A 26,597-nucleotide genomic window follows, 5' to 3' on the forward strand; every position below is an offset into this window, starting at 1 on the left:
GTTATTTTTTTGGAGCACACATAAAGTTTTTTTCTTTCTTAAATTTGTTAACAATTAAAGGGAAAAATAATAAGTGAAAAAGTGAGTGATTTAAAAAAACCAAAGCAACAATAAAAAAATCTTAGGATAGATTATTGGAAGTTTTCTTTTTTATTTAAGAAAAAAAACTTCATCATCCATAAGAGAACAAAGGGTAAGTTTTAATTTTTCTTCTTAAAGTTTCATAGAATTCTGTTTGTGTGTGTGTATGTTTTTGTTTTAAGGACACACATTTCCTTCGTGTCGTCTATCCTTTGACCTGGAAAAGACTGTGATTTCCAGAATCGATTAAAGAAACTTCCAGCTGTTTATTTGATGACAAATTAACTTTCCACAATTAGTCGGCTTTCGACAGATGATGAATGAATATGTATCACAACTCAAGGATTCGTCCTTTTTGCATTCTAACTATATTCATTTAGAGAGAAAACAGTTTATATTTTTCATGAAATGCAAAACAATTATTTTAATAACTAGTTTTCTGATCTCAACACCCTTTTCTCTATCATCTCACACTTTCTCTATTAAGGAAAAGTTGATGGGGATTTTTAGTGGGGTCAGACAATGGGTTGAAAAATGAAATCATCACAACAACTTTTCCCTGTGATTTTTCCCCTCGTCCTACCCTTTTTTGACCTAAGTTAGCCAGGATTTTTTTTTTTTTTGCGACTTCTGACGACAACATCAACGGTGATGACGGTGACGATAGGATTTTATGTATACGATGTACAACAACATAGATTCTATACAATATAAAGTTAAAGTGCGTAGGCGAAATGTGTGATGATGAAAATGTGTAATGGATTACGACAAAAAACGAACAGCAAAAAAAAAAAATTAAGAAATGCATTGATTTGTATTTCTTAATTTGATGTCGAACACAACCACGCCCTGGATAAACACAAAGGATCATCCATTCGATACATATTATATCTACTCGTCACAAAATAGAATATTGACTAAGAGTTCTTATCATTCATTTATTTAATTTTGTTGGTTTTTGTTTGTGTTTTTTGTTTTTTATTACGTATACGCCTGAGTGAACTACGACATGTGGTGGTTGACGTGAATATAAAAGAAAAAATGTTTGTTCAAATAAAATTTATGTGTCCTGTGGGAGTGGATTTTTACAGATCAAATAAAATATGGAAATAAAATTACAAAAAAAAAAACACAGAAAGTGGCTTATACGACAAACCGCAGTGGGATTTGGAGTGAAATACCCTAAGGTTTTAATGCAGTAAAAAGTGTTTTTTTTTATTTTTTATTTTTATGAACTTAAAGGTCGTAGGTATGATTTATGTTTAAATTAGGTTCTTTAAGTTGAACTTTATTAAATGAATTTCAAGTGCATACAATAGTTCACACTTAAACAGAGGGGTAGTTAATCTAAATGTGGAAAATTTAATATTCATTTATGGTTTGAACTTTTTTATTATTCACTTACTTTATTATTATTCATAGCTTTTTTTTTGTGAAGGGTTTTTCATTATCAGCTCCATCAGTTACTTGGGTCTAATCTTAGCTCTACTTTTTACGTTCGCTGAACAATGCATTCCACTTGCTCTATATCAGTGATATTTTTTTATCAAAAGAGTTTAGCCAGCTTTATTTTTGTAATGAAATTACTCTGAAATTATTCCTCTTCATTATACTTGCCGTTAAATTTTTTAGTGAAAACAAACCCTCTTGGGAGTTATATAGACTATATAAAAGAACTATTGGGTTATTTTATAAGTGATTCACTCTTATCTTAATCAATACCTACTCATTCAAAATTTTGAAAAAAAATTTTTGAACTGTTTGATGTTGTTAGGATAAATACAACTAGTGTTTCAAGCTTGTTTGCAGCTTTACTACCTTTACTAACTGAGTGGTGTACAAAAAAATATACCTAGTTTTTAGAGTTCTGAGTGGTTGTTTTTTCAGCTTTCTAATAAGCTCGATGTTAATGAAAAACATCTATGGTTGAACCTTCTCCTACAATCTTCACCAATCCACATTTTGATCGAACATTATACCCGAAAAACCTTTGCCTTAAACACTTTAAACGACTTTTTATCTGTTCTTGTCGATGTGTATTAAAGTTAGCTTTATCTTGAAAAAATTACATAAACAATTTCTACTAAGTTCGTAGAGTTATAAATCGAAACATTTGTGGATCACTGTGGTGTATACGTAACATTTTGTTCTATGTGAAAAATTTTAATTTTTTTATTACCTATCTAATATTCTAAAAAAAAATTAAATAATAAAACAAATTACTTCTTATTCTCGTACAATGTTGTTTTTGTTTTCACAAACGTTTTCGAAAAGATTACTTTTCATCTTGAGGTTATAAGATGAAGATGAAAAGTAATCTTTTCGAAAACGTTTGTGAAAATAAATAAAATGCACGACTGGGTCATACGTACTTGCTCTTGTAGTTCACAGTATCTTTATCTATGTATATAGATATTTCTATTGGAAATTTAAGATTTTGTTTAGTGTCGAGAAAAAAATTAAAAAAAAAAAATCGAAAGTTTAAAAACTAAATTTAGAAAATTCTTTTTTGCTTTGATGTCGATTTTTGAAAAACGGCAACGCCATATTTCCGTTCTCCGTATTTTTTGAGAAAAACTAAAAACGCAGTTTTATTAGAATCAATAAGAGTAGATAGATAGATAGATAGATAAATTCTTTATTTCATAAAATTTTGTTTCACAAATTTCTTTTCTTAAGAATAATGACATGGCTATTCTGTCGTCTGCCTGAAATGACATTTCGCTTAGTTTTAAAAAGAATATAAATGAAAGAATATAAAAAAGTAACAAGTTTTTTTGTATATATGTTATGTAGTAATAATTTTATATATGTAGTAATAAGTTAATAATTATTTATAGGTTTACAAAATTCCATAATCCAATTTAAGGATAAAGTTTATTATATTTATTTATCTGGAATTACATAAAATAATATCATTTTAACAATTTCAATATGATTTGAAACACAAAAGATACCAATTTTGATATGATTTGAAACACAAATAATTTAATACAATTTCAATTTTAACGTGATTTGAAACACAAAATTCAATTATCCAAGTTAACGATTATTATATTAATTTATCTTGAATTTCAAAAAATAATATCGTTTTAACAATTTTAATATGATTTGAAACACAAAAAGATAGGTACCAATTTTGAGATGATTTGAAACACAAATATTTTAATACATTTTCAATTTTTACGTGATTTGAAACACAAAAGATATCAATTTTTGTTTGGTGCAATGAACTGCAGTAACCAGAGATCAAGAGTATTACCTATACTAAATTTAATCGAAATCGTTAGAGCCGTTTTCGAAAAAATTGCAATACCTCGAAAACGTAATATCGGAGATATGCGTTAAAATGGAGATATTAAAAAAATTAAAAAAAACTGGTCTAGAGAATTACGTAAAAATCATCTATACCAAGTTTCAAGCAAATCCATCCATCCGTTTAGGCCCTAGCTCGATGAACAGATGGACGCACAGACGCACAGACCGACGGACGGCATGACGAAAATCACTTTTTTGATCTTCTCCATCATTGTAATGTTGGTTTTGATTAAAACCTCTAATTTATTTTTCTACACGAAACCAATACTTGCCCTATAGAGCAAGTAAAAATAACATTGTACGAGAATAAGAAGTCATTTTTTTTATTATTTAATTATAAGACTCGTACAGAAATTCCAAATATAATTCTATACGAATAATTTAAAAAAAATGTTCATTTGGCTCATTAAGAAATAATTATATTAGGGAAGTTTTGTGTTTTTACAATTATCAAAGATTTATTAAAGCGTACATTAATATTTTACTATATATTTAGCAAGAAGCAGAATAAAAAGCTATTTTTTAGTGGGTGTTTAGGGACAAAGGAAAGCATAGCGATTGGCAAAATATTTTTCAGAATTTATTTTCTCCAACGAAAAAAAAATAGCTTTGAGGTGTTTTAAATCTGTAAACGTTGGTAAATGCCAAATTTAATTAAGTGCTTCAAAATTCACTGTTGGACGGAATTTCTTCAAATTTAGTACAAATTATTTTTATTTTTTGTAATTTTTCGAAAACGTGATATTGAATTTATGCCTGATTTACAATATTGCGAGACGACGTGACGAGACGAGAGGTTGCGTTTTTTCTGAACGTTTTCGATTAAAAAAAAAATCGTTTTAAAATCGTATGGAAATTCACAATACTGCGATTTTTTATTAAAGTAAACAAAAATAAATAAACGATATTTTTGAGAATCGAACTCCGGACGGTAAGATTAAGAGGTACTCACCTTATCAGCTAGGCTAACTCGAATTTAGAAATTATGAAAACTTTTATCCATATAAGCTGTTTAAAATATTTTAATATTAAAATTTCATTTTCGAAAAATCGTCGTCTCGTGCCTCCTTTTTAAAATTTTCGGAATTTCAACGCACGAGAATTGGAATATTGTATATTGTTTCATATATTTTCATTATATGGAAATTTTTAAAATCGTCAAGGAAAATTTAGTCTCGTCTTTTTGCAATATTGTGAATCGGGCATTATTTTTGAAATTTTGGTTTTAGGTGCCGATAAAAACCAAAAGAACGGCTACAACGACGTCACCGGACGTTATTGATCCATCATGACGTCATGACTGAAGTTTCAATTCATATCCATAGAAAAATGCATATTCACACCATTAAAGAACTTTAATTGAACCAAATCTCAATTTTAGTTTTGTGCATTTTGTTTCAAAATGCTAGATCACCTCTGATGTAAAAAAATATTTAGTTTTCCTTAGAGTCTATCCCGACTAACAAATTTGCTTCTATAAAGCTTTACAGGTGGTAATGAAGCTCCTGTAAAGCTTTATAGAAGGGATAATGCTTGTTGGGATGTTCAATTTACATTCAAAGAAAATTGTACCTAACTTATTGAATTTTTGAAGTGATAAATTCTACACTGAATGAACAAATTTGACGAGTATTGTACTAAAATCAATATAAGTTATTCGATTATAAGCAGACATAGGTGGTTTTAGGCACAAACTGTTTTTAACTTTATCAACTTCAAGGCAGTTTATTAAAACGTATATGTAAATAACAAGTTTATGCTTGAATTGCAAAAAACTGAAAATTCGGATGTTTTCTTACTTTATTTTAATTTTTGCAATATTGCATTTTGTACCTGGAGTCTCGACTACAAAAATTTGGGAAGTTCGTTGGCCATTACTATTAACCACCAAAACTATCTGAACTATCAGCACGGTCTTCCTAGAATCAACAAGGTTACTGGGTTAATATTAATATGTTTTCTTTTATATTTTTAGATCCCTTGAATTTCTTTACTTCTTGAAATCCAAATGTAAAATTCTAATGAGTTCTTCTAACTGATTTTTTTTTCTATTTCCTATTTTTATTAATTTTTTTTTGTTAAGCTAGCATTATTATTCTGAGTTATAAATACATTTTTCAACACGTCAAATAAACCCTACATAACACGAGCAGCATTTTCTACTTAAGCACATAAAACGTTTCGCACTTAAAAAATACGGTTCAATGGTGTCATTTTTCTAGCTCTTAAAATTCTCTTGAGAATACTATATAAGGACCAATAATACCATACTCGTATAATTTTTTAGGATGTCAACACAAGGAGCTTGTTGGTATAAATGTGAAAAGTGTGTATAATGGGATTTGTTGTAAGAAGAGCTAATACTTAACTCTCTCAATTTATGCCATCTTACACATTGGTTTTTAATATGTTAAGTGAAAAATGTCACAAAATAATTAAGCAAAAAATAAGAAAGAAATAAAAGTGCAATCTAATAAAGCAAACTGTGGAGAAGTTGATTTTCCGTTTTTTTTTTTCTGGGTCATCAGAATGCTTTTAATCTGGGTCAATTACATTAATGTCTCTTTGAATGCAAGCCAGTAAAAGAGAGAAAAATTCAAATTTATTTTCTATACTTTTACGACCATAAATTGTGTAAGTTTTTTTTTTTCCTTGATCAAATAATTGCTTGAATGTTTTAAGCGAATTACATACATTATATGCATAAATTGCATATTCAATTTAATTTAAAGGTTTTGTTTGTGTGTGCGAGAGGTATTTTGTTATCCTTGGAATAGAATTAACATACAAAAGTGGAAACCTTTTATTTTGTGTTGTAAAAAAAGGATATTGCATGCTATTTAATTATTCCGATAAAGAAAATTGTGCGCTGTTGGTCGACTTTGATGTATGTATGTGTGACGAACATTTTTATGACAAAATTGTTGATATGGCAGAGGCCTTTTTTATGGTAAACAGACGAAAACCGCATATATTTTTTTACAAGATTTATACAAAGTTTTATGAGCGTAGATTGTAAAATATTTAAGGACGATCTAATAATCATAATGGATAAATAAATAAAATATAAAAAAACATGTTATCTTCTTAAAGAGTTAACAATAATTGCATGTAATTTTATGACTACATAAAAGGTTACAATATTAATGGAACTTTTATGTTTTATTTTCATAATAAAATGCCAAGTTAAAAAACATACTGTTGCACAGTTCTCCCTCACTTTCTAAAAGTTCCGCAGTTCTAGAAGAAAATTGTACTTTTCGTTTTTAACAAAAATTGTGTAAGTGGTTAATACCCTTTAGGATATTACAACGAATTGTTGGTATTCAATAGAGTACGGAGAAAAATCTGAAAGAAAAGAATAACAATAGAATACTTAGAGCATGGTATAACTGGTAATGGTATATCGAGAACTGTCAGATGAAATAAAAATGGCTTCCTAAGTTTTTGACAGCTGGTCTATTGAAATTGTTGTTGCTTTTGACTTTGCCAAATTGAACGTCAAGAACTTATTACTCTAATTTGTAAAATTGCGACTCTAATTATCATACCTTCTCTTCTTATACCATGTACTTGGAGGGGCTAGTAAAATTGTAAGTCTCTGGCGATGATATGCTAAAAACCTACAATTGGGTAAAACAAATCATTTGTAATGTAGTGTCTTAGAGCTTCTGAAATCCCTTAATCTGGTTTAATATCCAAGTGTGACGGGTACAAAAATAAAACTGCCAAAATGGAAATTTTTCATTTAAGGCTTTCAAATATTTATTCATATGTTAAAATACGGATCGCTCTGGTAAAAACACGGGTTCCCTCTGTAAAGTCACGAGTCACCTAGGTAAAATAAAGGATTACCCTGTTAAAGTGTTGATGTTGATTTGAACGAAGAAAGAAAAAATCAACACAAAATGTGTGAATTACGTTGGCCTCATAAGGATACCTCGTAACTCACAAACTCAAAATTTTACAGGAGAGACGAAAAAGTAGAGAGTACTTTTGGAGTAAAGTGCTGAGCAAAATGACTTCAAATTTTCTGGGTTGCTCCGCTGTCATATATTCTAAAAAATAGCATTCAAAAGCCATTTTTGAAAAAAGATGGAGTTACGAGGTTTCCTTATGATGCCGACGATATTTTCTTAAACATTCGTCGAATTTCTTACAATTTTGATTAGTTGATCATACATTAGCTACATATGTCAACTATAACATTTAACCTTATGTATGGTCAAATAGTCAAAATTGTAAGAAGTTCGAATAATATTAACCCTTTGTAGGCTGCGAACACGGGTGCGAATTTGGCTTCTACTTTTTCATGCCGCTAGAACTTTTTTATGTCTCATATTTTATAGAGAAAACTTGAATGAAAATGATGTAGAATTTTCCGAGGAATTCGAATATTGTTTTCACGATAAAAAAAAAAATGTATTTACACCATTATAAAGAGACTTTTTTGAACACACTTTTTAAAAAAATTGTAATTTTTTCATTTTTGTCGTGCAATCTGACGTCTCTGAGCAACTGATTTTAGCAACTGTTATAATAATATGGGTTGACAGATGAAAAACAGGTATAACTTTTTTCAGAGATGATCAGATTTGCCTTGATTTTAGATTTTTTGGAATCAGCATTAAAAAATACCTTGAAATCATGTATCATATGTGTATATAATACCATCGTCTATTTTTGCTAGTTTTGAAAATCTCCATTTCGCGCTTTGACCTTGAAAATCTCAACTTGCGGACATGAGATTTTTCTAGACTTTTGGGGTATGTTATAGAATGCTAAAACGAAGGTTTTGAGCAAAAAAAAATTTCTATTAGCATTCATTCCGAGGTTTACCCATTTTTTGACCTTATTTGACTGTATTACAACCGCTTCAATTTTTTTATAGAAAAAAAAAGTTACGTATACCCCACATATACTCATCTTTTTATAAAAAACAAAAAGTTGGAAAAAGTTATTCATTAATTGTCATATAAATTTTTCCAGAAGTGAAGTGAATAATAACTAAAAAAGTTTCAAACAAAATCGCAGGCAAATCGGGAAGAAAAAACTAGGTTGTAACATACAAGTCTTATGAGCTCCGAACACTTCTTTTCAACCAACTTCCAAAACGAGGAGGTAATTTATTCGTCTGCATTTTTTTACTTGCGATATAGGTACTATAGGGCAAGTTTAGGATTCGTAAAAAAAATCGAACTCGAGATAACAATTTTACATGACATTACGATGATGGAGAATGCCAAAAAAGTGGGTCCGGTAATTCTGTCTGTCTGTCTGTCCGTCTGTCTGGGTGCCGTGAAATAACGCCGAGCGAAATAACGCCGAATGTTGAAATTCGGCGTTATTTCACTTTACAAAAGCGAAATAACGCCGAATTTCAACATTCGGCCTTATTGCGCTTTGTCAAAGTGAAATAACGCCGAGTCCTAAGTGAGAAATAAGGCCGAATGCTAGAAAAGTGAGCAAAGAAGTGGACCTAAGTTAACCCGTATATTAAAATGCTAACCTTTTTTATTTTCAAAGGCATATAAGGCCCTAATTTATTAAGGCAGAATGGCCCCAATACCAATTTGGGACTTATGTCCATCCAAGCGAGGCATAGGTTCCAAAAAAAGTTTTTTGTCTTATGTGCCTCTTATTTATTCATTAACAGATTAGTCTCAAGAAGGTACAAAAAAATGTCGCAGGGACAAAAGGCCCAGGGATATAGCATCAACTTTTTATTTATGGGAGTTATGTTCCACTTGAGTGGGTTGACATTTAATTTAATTATTATATCCCACTTGAGTGGGACAAGCTCCATATATTTTTCATTTAAGTGGGACATAAGCCCCAAGCTTTTCGAAATATAAAACAATAATGAACAATTATAACTTTGGTATATTTTATTCGCGTTTTGTTCCAGAGTCTTTAAATGCAAAAAAAACTTTGAATAAGATAATGATAAGAAACAAATAGATCCCACCTGTTTTAATTGGTGGAAAGCAAAGCGGAAACAAATTTCTTACATGAGAATCTATTTAATTTTTGGAACCCAAACGCGAAGCGGAAAAAAATTTTGCCCACGGGAGAATCAATTTTGAGGTGTAAAAATAAAAATTCGCGCGAATTTTTATTTTCACACCTCAAAATTGATTCTCCCGTGGGCAAAATTTTTTTCCGCTTCGCGTTTGGGTTCCAAAAATTAAATAGATTCTTATGTAAGAATTTATTTTTCACTTCGCGTTTGCCAAGTTATAACACAAACATACCTATCTTTGTTGTTTGGTATACACATAAATAAAACAATAAAACCCAAGATACTTAGGTTTATAAACAGTGAAATATTTTTGGAGGCTGAGAGCATGCTGCTCTGCTGCAATCCCCTTGATTGGATACACTATTGAATCGGCTTATTTGCCAATAAGGTGGGACATAAGTGCAAAATCGAATTATGTAACTATTCCAAATACAGTTATTCAGTTGGGAGATAATTTTATAATTTGTAAATTCTTTGTTAGTGAGACATAACGCCCATCCTTTGTGGGTCTTTTGTCCAACCTGAGTTTGACATAAGCCCCACATTTAATTTGGAACTTATGTCTCACTCAAGCGGGATGTAATCCCCACAATAATAGTGGCTGTTATTCCATGGGCCTTATGTCCCTGTGCCAAAAATATGGCATTTCAATACCAAACTGACTGCAGGTGGTTACATAGAAATTTTTCTTAAGCTCCACTTAGCAGGATTTTCCTCACTGAAAAAGTGAAATAACGCCGAATCGGCGTAATTTCACTTTATCATTGTGAAATAAGGCCGAATGTTGAAATTCGGCCTTATTTCGCTTTTGTAAAGTGAAATAAAGCCGAATTTTGGAATTCGGCGTTATTTCGCTCGACGTTATTTCACGGCACCTCTGTCTGTCTGTCTGTCTGTGTGTACCTGGAGCTACCACCTAAACTAATGGAGCGATTTCCTTCAAACTTGGTAGTTAACAGTTTTGGGTGATTCCCTTGAGGACAAATTGAAATTTTTTTTTTAGGACCAAAACTAACGGTACCTTTCATATAACGGAAATAGAAAAGTTATTTTTTTTCAAAAACGGCTCTAACGATTTTGACTAAAATTTTTGTGTGTAGTGTAACACATAAAAGCTTCCTTTGGAAATAAAAAAAATATTTTTTGAAACGTTATTAACGATACCTGCCATAGAATGGTTTTTTTGATTTATGAATTTCTCGTAAACGACAAAACATATTTCGACCATTTGTACAGAAACGTTTAAACTATAGTTATTTAAAAAATTTTTAAATTTTTCAAAAAACACATTTTTGAATTTTTAAAAAATATTTCAAAATTTTTTTTTGAAAAATCAATTTTTTGGAAACGGGTTAGTAAAAAATTTTGAAATTCCGGTTTTATGTGTAAATTATTTATTTCTTCAAAATGGCATACCAACTTTTTTTTTTTACTTGTTAGAAATTTTTTATATATAAAAAATTATTTTTTTTTAAAAACGGTTCTAACGATTTTCGAAAAAAATTTTTTTTTTAAATTCCTTTTTATACAAGAAATAAAATGGCATACTTAGTTTTTTGTATGAGATCATTTAAAAAGGTATTTAATTATTTATAAAACAAAGAATTTTTTTTCCCCTTATGAAATTCCGTGAAAATATCATATACCTTATTTTGTTCAATGAAAAGCTTTAACATTAGAGTAACTTTTACCATAAGAGCAAGTACGTGCAACCCCAGTCGTGTAATTTATTTTTTAATGTTTTTTACCTCATATCTTTGGTCTGAGTTAATCAATTTTGATATTTCTACTTCTACAATATGATCCCATTTCAATTTCATCCAGTTTTAACTACAGAATTTATAAGAAAATCATAAATCCAAGTTTCGGTCCATTGAAGTCGGTTTTTTTTTTTTTTTGGATAATAATGTTTATTTGCTAAAATCTATTTTGTAATGTCCTAAATTTTGCATCTAGAGGATGTTTGATTTAAAAATTAGGTTTTGATTATAAAACACAAATTCAAAAAGCATACATTGGTGTTTCACTTTTATCGTAGGTATCCAAAATTAATGTCAGTATAACATATCTCTTTCGGAACAAATTGACATATTTATCAATAACAAAAAAATATAACCTAATCTTAAAATTCGTCAGAATAAGAAATTTATTTCCAGTGAATAAATTTCTATCAAGCTTCAAACAAATATCTATCAATCAAGAAAATTGTGTACATGCAACCAAGTCATGCATTTAATTTGTAATTCATTTTAACATTTTTTTTTTTTTTCAAAAACACTCCCTCCTTTTAGTCCCTATGTCCCGAATGCCAAACCGAGCCTTGATTTTAACGATAACCTATTTAACTTCCCGGGTTTATTTTTATTTTTATGTTTTGTTTTACTTGCTTTCGTTTACATAGCCGCACACACAGGGTTTTTGCAAACAACCTGTCCTAATTGTCCTTTTCCTCTCTCCCACATTTATACCTCGCCTCTGCACAAAAACACGATCCTAAAACATGCACAATATTGCACCCACATAGATATACAATTTATAATATAGTAAGTCTAACATTTTCATTAATAGGTTTCGTCCTCGTCTGGGCTTATGTTGACATTTTACGATAAAAGGGGGCTACCACCACCACCACACCTAAACTACTTGCTACCCCCACGAAGCTCCTTTAGCCCATGCTTTAGGTGTTTTACTTAAAAAATATAGGCAAACAAATATCAAGGCTTCATTCACTTCCTCGCCCACAAATTCGTATCCACCTGAGGATATTCAACACGTGTAGTACACATGAATGTTGTGTTGTTTTTTTTTCCTTCTTTCCAATTTTCCAATAGATAACTGAAATTTATTAAAAAAAAAAACAGAAAAGGACAAAATAAATATGAAAAAAGTCCTTTGAACGCCCAAATAGAGGTGGGTGCGTCAATTTACATAGGTATCCCACTTCCTTTTGGAAGGTTGCGCTGGTGTCGGTCGATGGAAAAATATTTTGCGAGATTTTATTAGACATTATCAAAGCTTCATTGGCCCGGTTATACAGGTGAATGACTTCAGGTATAGTACAAATGTTTGTGTGTGTGTGTGTAAGGATATGGAGTCGGAAGTGCGGGGGCTAATGTTGTTTGTCTCTATGTTAGTGATTGAGAGGTGTTTTAAATTGAAATTTATTTTTTTTTTTCCTACCTACACACCGCACCGGCACCGGTTTCATTCGACTTGTCATCAACGTCATTCACATTTAATGGCCTTACCATACCCATTAAGGTGTTATTTGAAATAAGGGAAAACACTTACACTTTAAAACAACTGTGCGGGTTCTCAGGGTTGTAGGGTATAGATAGGATTTTGTAATTGGTGATTGTTATCAAAAGTAGTTAACCCAGTTTACTTGGTTTTATCAATAAAAGCTCATCGCTTTTGCCAACAATGTTTTACTACTATATTGACTAAGATATCACATGAACAACATTTTGTTATACGTTTTTATACGTCTTTGAGGGTTTTATAATAATCGATGAGCCATTAAATCCATTAGAGATAGAAATCGAATAAGCTCTGGAAGCAGTTTTCTTCAAAAAAAAAAAAAAAAAAAACTCTTAATTGTATGTTCGTAAACGGAGAAGGTATCTACTACGTAGTATGAATGTGTGGAGGTTATTCACAAGGACAAAAGTCCAATCAAAGTTGGATTCCTACTAGCTATTTTCTTTTTTTCTTAAAAGTTTATTTTTGCTCGAAGGACTTTTTTTTCTAACTGAAATTTGTTTCAATTAAGTGGAAGAACACAAGGATTTTGAGCTTAGGAAATGTGTGGTTTTTTAACAATGAATGAATTCTGTTTAAGAATCGTTAAATTCAATTGAGCATAAATAAATTGGTTCTTTGGACTGAGAATTAAAGTGTACACTGAACACAAATTGTCTTCTGTTTATTATAGGTTTACTATACAATTTAAAAGGTAGGTTTTTTTTTTTTTTTCTTTAAAATGAACTTTTGATGTGAGTCACTGTGGTGTATGCGTAACATTTTTGTCTATAGAAAAAATTAAAAAAGTTAAAAAATTTTGAATGGTTATTCGAATATTTGTATTAAATGTATCGCAGAGCCAGTCTTGAATCCTTTATTTTAAAATATACACTCCTGCTCAAAGTTAAGGCACATCTCATTCTTTTAATATCTAGACCCTTTACCTTTTTTTTTTAAATAACTTTCAAATTCTTGTGCGTATTTTTAGGTATGTGTTGCTTATTTTCTGGTAAGTTTGAAAACAACTAATCAATTTGGAAAAAACAATTCACAAAAACCTGCTTTTTTCGAAAACGGTTCTGAGTATATTTATTAAATAAAATGTGTGTGTTTTGCCAACTAAGATTCTAGCTATTAAATAAAAATATAATTTTTTAAACCATTGCCTTGTATAGCAGTCAAACAAATATTCAGACAGAAAACTAACACGTTTTATAAGGGTAGCTTTCAACTTTAATTTAGCATCAGTCTCAAGGCTGTGTACGTGTTTGACCTAGGTTCCATATAATAGAATTGAATTTATTGATTGACAAACTTTTCGAAATTGTTTGAGCCATTTTTTTAGTTTTTTTACATACTCGTGTAGAAATACATATTAAAAATATCTTTTAAAAAAATTGGTATGCTTATAATAAAGAATATTAATTGACACATAAAAACAAAATTTCAGGAAAATGCAATGATCCATTTTCAAAAAATTCAATTTTCAAAGAAAAAAAATAATATTTGTTAAAATATAACTTTTTTGAAAATGTCTGAAACAGCCTGGCCTGAAATTTAAGGTGAGAAAAATAATTTTAAAATAATATTTTTTTGTATACAAATGTAAAAATTAAAAAAATATACTATCTTATATTTATTTTTAGACACTTTCCTAAAATCCAAAAATAAAACCCCGTTAGTTTATACAGAAAATCTATTTTTTCTAAGTTTCGTAGTTTTTACACAAATTAACTGCCAATTATTGATTTTTGTAGGAAATAACATCAAAATATTGTCATTTTTCTGGTTATAAGATATAAAAGTGAAATAATAAAATTTGAAGAAAAACTGAGTAAAATATGAAGTTTTTTTTGCAAAGAGTAAGAGAAAATAGTTTTTTGTCAAACATGTATGTTTAAACGTTTCAAAATAGTCATTTTACTGATCAAATATCTTCTACAAACTGTAATTCTACTAAAAGACCATATATTTGATCCATAAACGTCGATAAAAAACCAATAAATGCTAAATAATTATAGGGCTTTTCGATGTTTTTTGGCTTAAAACAGAAAATTTCAAAGGCCAAAACCTTTCTTAACTGAGCCAACTTTGAAAAACTAAGGACGCCATCGTGTTCAACATACTCGTATTATCATTATAATTTTTGAACAACAACAACATCTTGAAGGTGCTACCACCAAGTGTTTATGGCTAGAGTTCAGAAGCCAGTACACTACGCACTGCGCTACCTCACCCACGTGATTAGCCTCACCCAATTGCAGGTTTTTCTTTAGTAGATAAGAGCGCCATCTGTCGGTAAAAAAGTTGCATTTTCAAGCACAGTGAAATTATTGGTAAATATGATGTACTATTTCGAAGAAAAAAATATAGTTTTTACAGCTTTTCTGGGATCTTTGTTTGTTTGTAACAGAAATGTCACATGGAGCTACAAGCGGCTAAATCCCACCACTTGGAAACAATAGGATTTCCGCTTAAAATAAGTGGAATCCACTATACTTCTGTAAAATTTTAGGTGAACTTCATTTAGTTTTACCAGTTTTTATTTTGAAAACTGGTTAAAAATAAAAATTTAAACATTATCGTCAGACTTCAGCTTTAGTTTGCAGTTTATCGAACTTATTTCCAGAGGTGAGAAGGTCTGATGGTAAAGCACTCGTCTAGTGACCCAACTACAGTGTCTTCGATCCCCAGTGGCAGAAAGGTTTCCATTTTAATTAAAATGTTTCCATATATAAAAACAAAATGATTTTCCGCTTAAATTAGGCGGTTTTCTTTTAAATTTGAGCATTAAAAAAATTAAGAAGATTTTTCCGCTTAATTTAGGACGGAAGTGATTTAAAAAAAAAAAAACAGGCAGAAAACCGTTTAATTTAATGTCGAATCTGCTTGTTTTGTTGAGTTTTTTTTCTGCTTGTATATATAATATTCAATGATAAAAATACAGTTAAAAACAAAGAGGAATATTGATTTTAACGTATGCTTCTTTTTATTTGAATAAACTATTTTTCCGTAACTTTAAAACAGAGTAAAAACAAAAATGTTTAAATTCAAGCAGTGTTTTAGTTGTTATTCTTTTTTAAGCTTCTATAACTTATTACAGGAACTAATAATTTGGATAGTTCTCATAGTTTTTATATACTCTTTAAATCTTGAAATACTAATAAGCTACTTCAAAGAAGCTGCTAGCGAAGTTATAGATTCTAAAAAAAAAGTTGTTTTCGACGAAAGCTTTAAAAAAGTATAATAATTTTTTTCTTAAATTTTTTATCTCAAAAATTTTGAATTTGTTTTGTACATACAATTTTGAATATAATTCTAAATCACTTTTTTTAACATTTATTTCTAGCTATAAAATAAAATTCAATGAACACCACCTTATTTGTGCCAAAGTATGGCGATAATCATACCTTACCAGAAAATGTACCAATTTTTGTCCAAGCACTTGCCGCCATTAGCCACCATCACCATCATAATAACTATAAGCGACATGAATTTTCACCTGTAACATTATCCGGAGAATGGCCTCGAATGACACGCCTATTAATATTATCATGTATATCTTTGATAGGAAGTGTTGGAAATATATTTATGATTTCATCGATTATGATTGAGGATCATCTTAAACGAGCAGGTAAGAATTAAACAATTTTGTTTGCTAGTTTTTTTTATTATAATTATAAAAGTAATAATTTTTTATTATTTAAAATTAAAAGAAATTTACAGTAGATTGTACGTATATACTAAAAAATTGTGAACTAAAGTAAAAGTATAATTATTTTAAACTTTAAATATGTTTTGTATTTTTAAACGCAAATAGAATCTAATAAAACTTTCTTTCTCTGTTAGATAAATTTTATAAACGCTTTCTTATAAAATATATTAATTTTATTTAATTAAAATATTTAAATTTATTATTTTTTTTTTTTTATATAAAAATAATTTTACGTATATTTTGTATTTAAGGGGGGAAAACCCTCTGGACGACAGCTTTTTCAATAATTTTTTATGAAAAACTGGAAGCACTTATTAAAAATTTTAAAAGAACAAGATATTACTGACATTATTAAGTATTGATACAATTTTTTTAAAATCAAAAAATGACAAAATGGCGGCTCTAAAGCCCTTCAAAGTTGGCGCCTCTATAGTTTGCGCCTTGCAACGCACAGGTCCAGGAAACCATCTTATATCAAAAGGGAATTTTTTTCCGTTAGATGATATTAATACGCATTGCATGAACCTAAAATTATTTTTTTTAAATGAAAAATAAAAATTAGAAATCATAAAAACGAAAAAAAAGTTGTTTTTCTTACAAAGAAGTAATTAAAAAAAATATTTACTGTACAAATTAAATTCAGGTTCAATGGCCAATGATTCAAAGACTAATTTGCTTCAAATTTCAAGTTAGTTTTTGAGTTACGTTGCACGGCGGGGAAAAAAATGTGTTTCGAGAAAAATGCGTATATATTTTTCGTTTTTGTACTGTGGTAGGCTCGGAACGCATGGGTTTCGGGACTATCTGGGGTCTTTTGAGGCTTCATTCAAGGCTAAGACTAATAAAATTGTTTCTTCAATCGATAAATGAAATTTTTAGGGAAAAAAAAATAATGCAAAAATTAAAAAATTCCAGAGGGTTTTCCCCCTTAAAATATTTTAAAACTTTGGGAAGCAGGGTTGTGAATGATAAAATGATTTTTTACTAATGGATAACTACAAACTTTTGTAATTTTATATATATTTTAAATTAAAATTAAAAAGTTATATTTTAATTTTTATGTTAACTTCTGAATTTTAATTAAATAACATCCATTCGGGTGGAAATCAATTTTTCATCCAATATTCTGTCCCAAGCAGGGTACTGAAAACTTCAATTCTGAACAAAAAACACTTCAATAAACTATAATTAAATCATCTTTTATAAAAAAAAAAACATACATACAACAAAGAGAAAAAAAAAACAAACAAACTATGTAAACAATTTTATTTCAGGAAATGCATTTATAGGTAACATAGCTCTAGCTGATTTATTAGTTACCAGTGTCCTGATGCCGGCTTCCACGATCGTCCTTTTAGCTGACATTGAGGACACTCAATCAGTGTGTAGAGTGCAATGGTTTCTAGCCACTTGTGCTTTTTTAGTCAGTATTTTATCATTGGCAGTAAGTAAAATATAATAAATAAAAAAAAAAAAATAAGTGTGGCAACCTGCAAAAAGTACCTATCTATATCACTGTCGTATATCAAAAAGTGTGTGATATGTGTGTGTATTTGTAATAAAAATAGATTTCGTTTTATTATTTTCGCTGTTCTATTTAAATGCCTCTACTATATACATTACACTAACACACTTTATATGTAAATGTATAGAATATATTTTGTCCTGATTAATTTGCCTAATTTTTTTTGTTTTTCTTTTATATGTGCGTTTTCATTTAACTTTAAGTGTTAGCCTATTTAGTTAAGTGTTTTGTATAAATGTTATTTTAACTCTAACTTATACTTAATGAAAAAGTCAATTAGAGTTGATGTAATAAGTATTTGCTTATAAATTTAAGGAGGTGCTCTGTAGTTGATAGATATAGATATTATATCCTTGCAATCAAAGTCAAACACGCAATCATTATTGTTTATTACATTGTAAATGTAATTGTCAATACAATGTAATTGAATTTGATGATGGTATATGATTGTGATTATTTGTTTCTTCTTTTAACTTCGAAATAGATAATTAAAAGCACTTTTAATGTTGTTCTTTTTGAAATCCTTAAAACTTTTTTACCTTTTTTTTATGAAAAATAGATATTTAGTAAATTTTACCGAAATTGTTCCTTTTAAGAGAAAAATAAACAGATTTCTTAGATACTTCATTCACATTTTCATAAGGTCTGATAAAACCTTGAAACTTGGAAATCCATTTAATAATTCCATAAGCATTAAAAAAAACTTTGTTCAAAACAGGGGCGTATACAGGATTTCTTCATCATAAACTTGAAAATGTGCTATTTGAATTAAAAATATTAAAGTTCGTTCGTTTTGCATTTCGAATCGAACAGTTCCAAAGAGTTCTAAGAATAACCAAACCAAAACGTTGTGTGATTCGTTTGCTTTTGTTTAGGGTTTAGCCTTAAGTTTGACCAATTAAGACCATCCTGTCCTTAAAGTACAGTGTAATCTATAGGGATAGGATTTTCATGCACTTAAAAACGAAAAATATGTGCTTAAAATATACTCTTAAAAATAATATGTATAATGCACTTTAAATATGCATTTAAGGCCACGTGAAATTGTAAAATATCAATATTTCTTTAAAAATATAAAAAAAAAGAAAATTTTACGTAACTTTTATGAAATTCCGAGTTCAAAGATGTAACTTTTTGGAAATATTGGGTTTTTTTTTTTAATAAATAAAATTGCAGAAAATTTACTCTTAAATAATTCAATTTATCATTTGATCGTTTTTTTTATGAGTTTAAACAACGTTGGTTTGTCAGTTTTGTACAGCATTTGCTTACGTTTTCTAATTGACTTTCAGTCACTTTAAGTTAAAAATTTCAAGCCTCTAATTTCGTTATTTTTGCTCATTTTTGTGAAAATAAGCACGAGAAACATGCATTTATTTCCAAAATATATCAAAATATGAAAAAAAAATGAAATCAAATGCAAAATATGCACTAACAATTGATTGCCATTATAAAGAAAATCTCCTGATTCGTATACATAACTCGTTGCCATGCTTCCAAGGTGTTCCTAAAAAAAACATGCATTTGCATGGAAACCCGATCCTTAGTAATGTACAAGTCCTTCGATTAAATAATTTGCCTTTAAACAACTCATTTAACCAACGCATTGTTTTCCGCTAGCCCAGAATTATTTTACAAGTTAAAATAAAAATCATTTTTATTTAATAACACTGGTAACTTTCAAATTAATTGTCTTCCTAACCTCAGGCAAACGAATCGCAAAGTTTTGCAAAAAAAATTGCATTTGAAAATGCAATTTTTTTTTTAAATTTTGTTTTAAAATTGTACGCGAATTTGTATTTCATTTAAGACGAGGGGATTACAGGATTCAAATACCTCTGTCAAAATAGTAAAGACAAAAAAATATTTTTGGCGTCACAGAAGATATTAAACAAAATTCTGCTAGTTTTAGGGTAGATATCTTTTCGGTTTTCAAACATCAATACTAATTAAAGAAATGCTTTAGATCACTTACCATGGATTTTACAATATTCGGCTCCGATTTCGTCAGCTTTAAGATATTTATCATTATCGGTTAAGTCAAAAAATATTTGGATTTTAAATCCATACAAAACTCTACAACACAGCTTAATTTGTAGCCTCAGTGCCTTATATTTAGGTATTATCGAACGAATCAAAATAAAATGCACGACTGGGTCGCACGTACTTGCTCTTGTAGTTCAAATTATCTTTATCTTAAATATCTATTGGAAATTTAAGATTTTGTGGAGAAAAAAAAAATAAAAACAAAAAAAAAATCGAAAGTTAAGAAAATTCAATTTTTAAAATATTTTTTGAAAAACTTTTTTTTTAATTTTTTTTACATTTTACACTTCAATACCTATGATGTCTGTAAATTTTGAATTAAATTGACTTATGCTTTGATGAAATATATGAACTTAAAAAACATGTCAATTTTTGAAAAACGGCAACGCCATATTTCCGTTCTCCGCATTTTTTGAGAAAAACTAAAAACGCAGTTTTGTAAGAATCAATAAGTCTATTACGTATATCAAATTTAATCAAAATCGTTAGAGCCGTTTTCGAGAAAGATGCAATACCTCGAAAACGTTATATGGGAGATATGCGTTTAAAAGGAGATATTAAAAAAATAAAAAAAAGTGGTCCTAGGGAATAACCTAAAAAGCATCTGTACCAAGTTTCAAGCAAATCCATCCATCCGTTTAGGCCCTAGCTCGATGTACAGATGGACGCACAGACGCACGGACTGACGGACGGCATGACGAAAACCACTTTTTTGTTCTAAAACTTCGACATTTTGAAAATCATCTTACTCAAAAGAATTTGGTAGCACATAACAATTTCTTGTTTAAGTTTTGAGTTCTTCGGGAGGGTCATGACCCCGTGACCCCCCCCCCCCCCCTGTAAATGCCGTTGGTTCAAAATTATATTTTCTTAATTCCTGATTTTGTAATTTAAAAGAAGTTTTCGCTTTATTTATGGAAGAAAATGGTTTTTATAGACATTCAAAAACGTTTATCGCCAGTGCTAAAGTAACAGAATTATTAAAGATAAGAAAATACATACAACGTTTTTATTATGTTCAATTAGAAATAATAAATTTTGATTTCTCATCAGTGATGATGTTGCTCAAAACAATATTCGTGAAAACTAAAAAATGTTGCCAGTTCTTTCTGTTCTATTCTTACTCTGATGTTTGTTTAAGAAAAAAACTTTCTTATATACTATGCTTTAATATTCTAATCAGTGAATTACATATATGTGTATTTAAATATCATAAATTCTTTTAAATAATCGGCTAAGGTGATAGGTAACTTTTGATAATGAAATCGACACTATTGTGTTTTTATTTTATTGGTAAATTACTTTGCGACTGATAACAAAGTAATTTCTAAAAAAATTTTAAGAAATTTGGTTGATATACCGGAAGACCCAACATGATAGACAATTTTTTTTTAAACGAAAACACATTTTTTTTTTTTATTTGAGATGTTTGAGGAAAACCAAAACTATGCGGAGTTTTATTGGAATTGCTTTAAATTATTACGTTTGCAAAGTTTGGTCAAAATTGTTGGCGCTGATTTTGAGAAAACTGCATTTAGCATGGGAGATTTATGTACATTCTAAAAGAGATATATGTACATATATGTAAAGTCAAAGAACCAAGTTACAGAATTCCATAAAAAATATCATCTGTACCAAATTTGAAGAAAATCCGTTCACACATTTAAGCAGTAATGTATAGAGTATATATATATGGCATATATGGCATGACGAAAACCAATGTTTTTGAATTTCAGTATATCATCGTAATGTTGGTTTTGATTACACAGCTTGCCATATTATTAGGCCCAAGCTAATAATAATTTGTATAATATTTTCTATCAAATTTATGATTTTTTAAACATATTTTTAAGTCAATCCGTATCTACAATGTTAAATGAGAACTAAAAATGTAAACTACTTTGTCAAAAACTTTAAAGATTGATTAAGCAGAAATCAAAAAGATTTTCATATTTTATTGCTTGTAAGGCCTCGAAATTTTTTTTGGCACTAAAACCAGTACTTGGCCTTGGAGCAAGTGAAACATTCTTTTAAGCTTCAATAATAAATTGCAATTAAGGTCCTATCACATTCCTCTATAAAGCTGGTAAAAACAGTTGAATAAATTATTTGAAAGTTCTCTTAAACTCTATCTGTACGCTCACTTACCGAAACTCTTACCGAAGTTCTGTAGGTTATCTTTTAACACTTTTAAATTTTATAGAGACTTTTGACGAGTCGATTTTTGCCGTGCGGTGAAGCTCGTGTGAACGTATGTCGCAGGCGACTAAAGTGACATCCCCATAGAAAAATCCTATAGTTGAAAAGTGGGCATTATATAAGATGTAATGATTTATTTTAAAGAGGAAGTTAAGGATAATTTGCACCAAAGAGGGCATTTTTTCGTGAATTTTATGCGACGACATAGTTAAAATATACCTACTTATTAAAAACAAAGAATATTATATAAAACTTTTACGACGAAATATTTAACCAAAATTATTCGGAAGTGTCTTGGAATATAGTAGAGTTAAATAATATTTTTCTCTGGTTAACCCTGAGAGTGAGAGGGATTTTTGTAATTTCAATGTTTCACAATTTTTGAACGCTTTTAAGGAAAAAATGCTATTTTTAGCAAAAAAAAAAACCGTTTCATTTGTTACTGTAAAATAAAAATTAACAACAAATACAAACTCTCCATGAATACTTTGTAAACTATGTATGTACCTACAGAAATAATGTTCCAAATTTCGAAAAAGCCTGGCAATAGTTTTGAGTTTATCAGGGGGCAACAACTTTGAACACGTGGTTCGTGGTGAAAAGTTTAAAAATAGTCATAGCTTCGTCAATTTTGCTCCAATCAAAATTAAAAACGTTGATCTAGTTTTTTTTTTTTTTTCAAAATTTTATGTTATTAAGAAGTAAGTACTAACTAAAACAATGCTTTCATTAGTTTTAGTCAAAGGATAAGGAAATGTTCTGTCGTTTTCGAGAAATTAAAAAAAAAAAACTTTTTCTGTTTTTACGTAACTGGACTTGATTTACGAAGCATTAATCTTTCTTTCTATTACTTTTTTAAACATTTAGAGTTGTATGAGGAAGAGGATACAATAAGGTTACAAGTGTAACCGAAAATCCTACAAAGTTAATAATAATTTTTTTTAATACCTAATGCTTTTTTTATGCAAAAAATTTGTGAAAGATTTCTCAAAACAATATGTTGCACTTCTAACTAAAATTGCTCACCTGAACGCTATACTCAATAACTGCACGAGAATATTTTTTAGAAGCCAGCAACTCAAACAAGTCAAGCGACTAACAGCGAAATCAAACTTTGATACCCATCCAGCAAATATATCAGCAATTGCGGTCCACAAGAAGTGACCAGTGCTATAATTTTTCAATTTAATAATACAAAACAAATTGTCCCAAAAAACTTATGAATTAGCAATATTTCATTACCAAAATTTAGTCGGGGCAAAAGCGTGTCTTTGGGGTGGAAAATTACCAAAACATGTTTGTAAAACAAGGTTATTTGAATTTGTGAAAATCCTAGGAAACAATAATTACACTGGTCAACAAGGTTTTTGCCACAAGAACTAAAATATACTTTTCTAGTAGTTTTGGATGTGCTGAACTCGAATCTGAAGTCAGAAATTTTTTATTGGCCTCCGTTTTTGGGACAATTCATTATGAATAAATTTGTAACGGTGCCTATAAGAACTGGTCTTATTCTTTCAAAAAATGTTTAAATCTTTCCGATATCTCTTTTGCTGCCCGAGATAGTTAAAATTTAAGTTGCGGTTGCTGAATTCGAATCCACAGTCAGAAAAAATCTATTAGCCTTCGTTCTTGAAATATTACCGTGATAAAATGCAGAAAAAAGGTTTTTTTTTTTAAACGGTTATATTTCAAGAACGGAGGCTAATAGAATTTTTCTGACTGCGGATTCGAGTTCAGCAACCCAAAAACCTTCCCAAAAGTATATTTTGGCTCTTGTGGCAAAAATTCTATGACCAATATGACTTAAACTTTATATTAAGTTTAGTTTCTCTTTGGCTTATTAACTGAAACTTAAGATATCTCGAGCAAAAAAAGAGATATCGGGAAAATTTAAACAGTTTTTGAAAGAAGAATATCTGTTCTTATAATCACCGTTACAAATTTGTTTACAATGAATTACCCCACATAAAAACAGAACCTCAAAAACAGCCAAAATGACATTTTTTATCATTTTATAACAGTAATATTTCAAAAACGGAGGCCAATCAAATTATTCTGACTTCAGATTCGGATTCTGCACCCTAAAAACTACTAGAAAAGTATACTTTGGATCTTGTGGTAAAAAAAAGTTAAATTTTGTTGACCAGTGTTATTCAAATGATAATTTTGTTATTGCAACCTAGTTTTTTTCTACCCTGTAAAAGTTATTAAATGTAGCACTTGCTGAATAGAAAGCTTAATGTTAAAACAAAATCTTAAATTTATTCGCTTCCAAAATTAAGCTTAGGTACATTATATTAAAAAATAAAGGAAATACATAGTTTCCAACCCAATTAAAATTAAAAAAAAAATGCCTTTTCAAGCCTTTTAAGCTTTAGCTATAAGAATAAAAAATATAATAAGAGCTTGCTTATCAAAAAATAAAATAAAAATAAAAAAAATCATGATTTTCTCAATGAAAAAAAAAAAAAAAAAAAACTAGCTTGCATCAGGTGGATCTGGTAAAAACTTACATTTCGATGTTGTATTAAGTGTTTAATAGAAATCAAACAAAATTCTTGTCTACGGTATAGCCATCATAGACAAAAATTTTGCTTATAGATTTGGTTGTTATTGCTGTTTGTATATTTGTTGTGTAATTATATTCCTAAACCACCAATCACAAATTTAATATCTCTCTTATCGAAATGAAATTGCTCTTGAGCAACACAACAATGGGCTCATTTGATTAATTTTTTCTCTTCTTCTTCTTTTTATTTTTTTTTTTTTAGATGACAGCGGTTGAAAACTACAATAGACTCTGCACTCCACAAGATGTTCGACCTTGGTTCAATCGTGTCCGCACCACCAATTCAATTATATTTCTATGGTTAGTTGGAGTAATGGTTGCCGGAGGACAATTCCTCTTCGAGGATAGCTTTGATTTCTGCAAGAAGAGAAAAAATCAACCACTTCCATATCAGGCAGCTGTAATGGCTCTAATAATGCTAATACCAATTCTTGTAGCCTTCTACACCCACATGAAGATCATAATTGATGCCAAGAGTTTTGTTAAATCTCAAAACTTTAAACCCAGCATGTTATACACTTCAGATATTTACTTGGCCAAAACAAATTTCTATAGCTACATTATATTTGTTGCATTTTGGCTTCCATTTGGCATTGTTTTGGCCTATGGTTGGGTTGCAACCATTTCCAATAAAGTATTTTACAATACTTTTTGGATTGGATTAAGTAAATCGTGTTTCCATAATGTCATTTATTGCCTGACCAATAGACATTTTCGTAATGCTTATGTTAATTTATTCCATTATTGCTGTTGCAAGACTACTGTATCTGTGGCAAGACGACAACGTACCGAAGGATGTCGACCGTCCGCTGATGTGAGGGTACACATAATACCTGGTTATAATATGTATTCTTATACGAGCCCCCAACGAGCTGGAAACAGCCATCATTATTGGAATAAGAGGGATGTTCATGAGTTATGATCAGAAGCCTAATTGGTATAAGGTGGTGGTCTGGAAAAAATCCTTTTAAGACTCTTATCTACGATCCGTGTCATTATATGGTGAGTTTGAACGAATTAAACAAAAAAAAAATCATAAACGCTGGCTTTTTAAAGGCATGTTAGGGAGCAAAAGAATGAGCTTTATGAATTAAACAAAAAAAAAGATAAACATTAACAATATGGAATTTGTGTATATTTTCAAATATTATTCATTTTCGAACTGAATGTTTTGTTGGGGTTCCATTTGAAAAAAAAAAAAAAAAAATTAAATTAAATAAAAAAAAAATTAACTAAAAACTATGCTATTTTGCCAAAAATTAAAAAAAAAATTAAAAAATAAATTTTTATTATTTATTAAAATTAACAACAACAACAAAAAATTATACAAGTACATTTTTGAAATTTTCTACAGAATGGAGCATTTAAATATTCCCCAAACATAAAAGCGATGATGAAGACTTAAAAATTATAACATTTTTTATACTTTATGGTTAAAAACTAAATTAACAAAAAAAAAAAATAACAAAAATATATATATAATTATGTTATATGTAAATATATTGACAAAATAATAATAATAATAATATTATGTTTTACTCAAAAATAATATTGATGTGTATATGTAATTGAAACTATATACTATATGAAAAACAAAAACAAAAAAAAAATATAAATTTTAACATTTTTCGATGTAAACTGCATAAAATTGGTGTATTTTCTTTTATTTTTTGTGCTTATTTAAAAAAAATTCTTTCATAATTTAAAAATTTTTTTTGTTAAATACATATATTTTTGTTTTACTCTGTTTATGCTCATAGAACTAAATTTAAAAGGAAGACTATATTTTTCTCAGTGCTTTAAGGTATTTATACCTTATAAGAACCAATTCCATAAAGCTTAAAATCCCACGCATTTGATATAAAAAATTCCTATT

At 29.1% G+C, this 26,597-nt stretch overlaps 1 protein-coding gene across 3 annotated transcripts; it reads left to right on the forward strand.

Moving 5' to 3' along the window:
- On the forward strand, positions 1-26,183 carry LOC129919423 (melatonin receptor type 1B-A-like). 3 transcript variants are annotated; one of them, XR_008773068.1, is made up of 5 exons: positions 1-193; positions 16,014-16,298; positions 17,654-17,823; positions 24,924-25,723; positions 26,076-26,183. XR_008773068.1 is itself a non-coding variant. In XM_056000291.1 (4 exons), the coding sequence occupies exons 2-4, from the start codon at positions 16,031-16,033 to the stop codon at positions 25,641-25,643; spliced, it is 1,158 nt and encodes a 385-aa protein (XP_055856266.1). In that variant the 5' UTR covers positions 1-193; positions 16,014-16,030; the 3' UTR covers positions 25,644-25,908. The 3 variants fall into 3 exon arrangements, 2 of the variants coding, with proteins under 2 accessions (XP_055856266.1, XP_055856267.1); XM_056000291.1 differs by lacking the exon at positions 26,076-26,183 and having other exon boundaries at positions 24,924-25,908; XM_056000292.1 differs by lacking the exons at positions 1-193; positions 26,076-26,183 and adding an exon at positions 1,097-1,268 and having other exon boundaries at positions 24,924-25,908.
- The last annotated feature ends 414 nt before the right edge of the window (positions 26,184-26,597 follow it).

This window comes from Episyrphus balteatus, chromosome 4, assembly GCF_945859705.1.
Source record: "Episyrphus balteatus chromosome 4, idEpiBalt1.1, whole genome shotgun sequence".
Taxonomy (NCBI): Eukaryota; Metazoa; Arthropoda; class Insecta; order Diptera; family Syrphidae; genus Episyrphus; species Episyrphus balteatus.

Excerpts from the sequence above, each read along its gene's own strand:
- LOC129919423 (XM_056000291.1), top strand. The coding sequence starts at position 16,031 with ATGAACACCACCTTATTTGTGCCAAAGTATGGCGATAATCATACCTTA. Across the intron at positions 16,299-17,653 it reads GGATCATCTTAAACGAGCAG|GAAATGCATTTATAGGTAAC; the intron begins GTAAGAATTAAA and ends ATTTTATTTCAG. Across the intron at positions 17,824-24,923 it reads TCAGTATTTTATCATTGGCA|ATGACAGCGGTTGAAAACTA; the intron begins GTAAGTAAAATA and ends TTTTTTTTTTAG.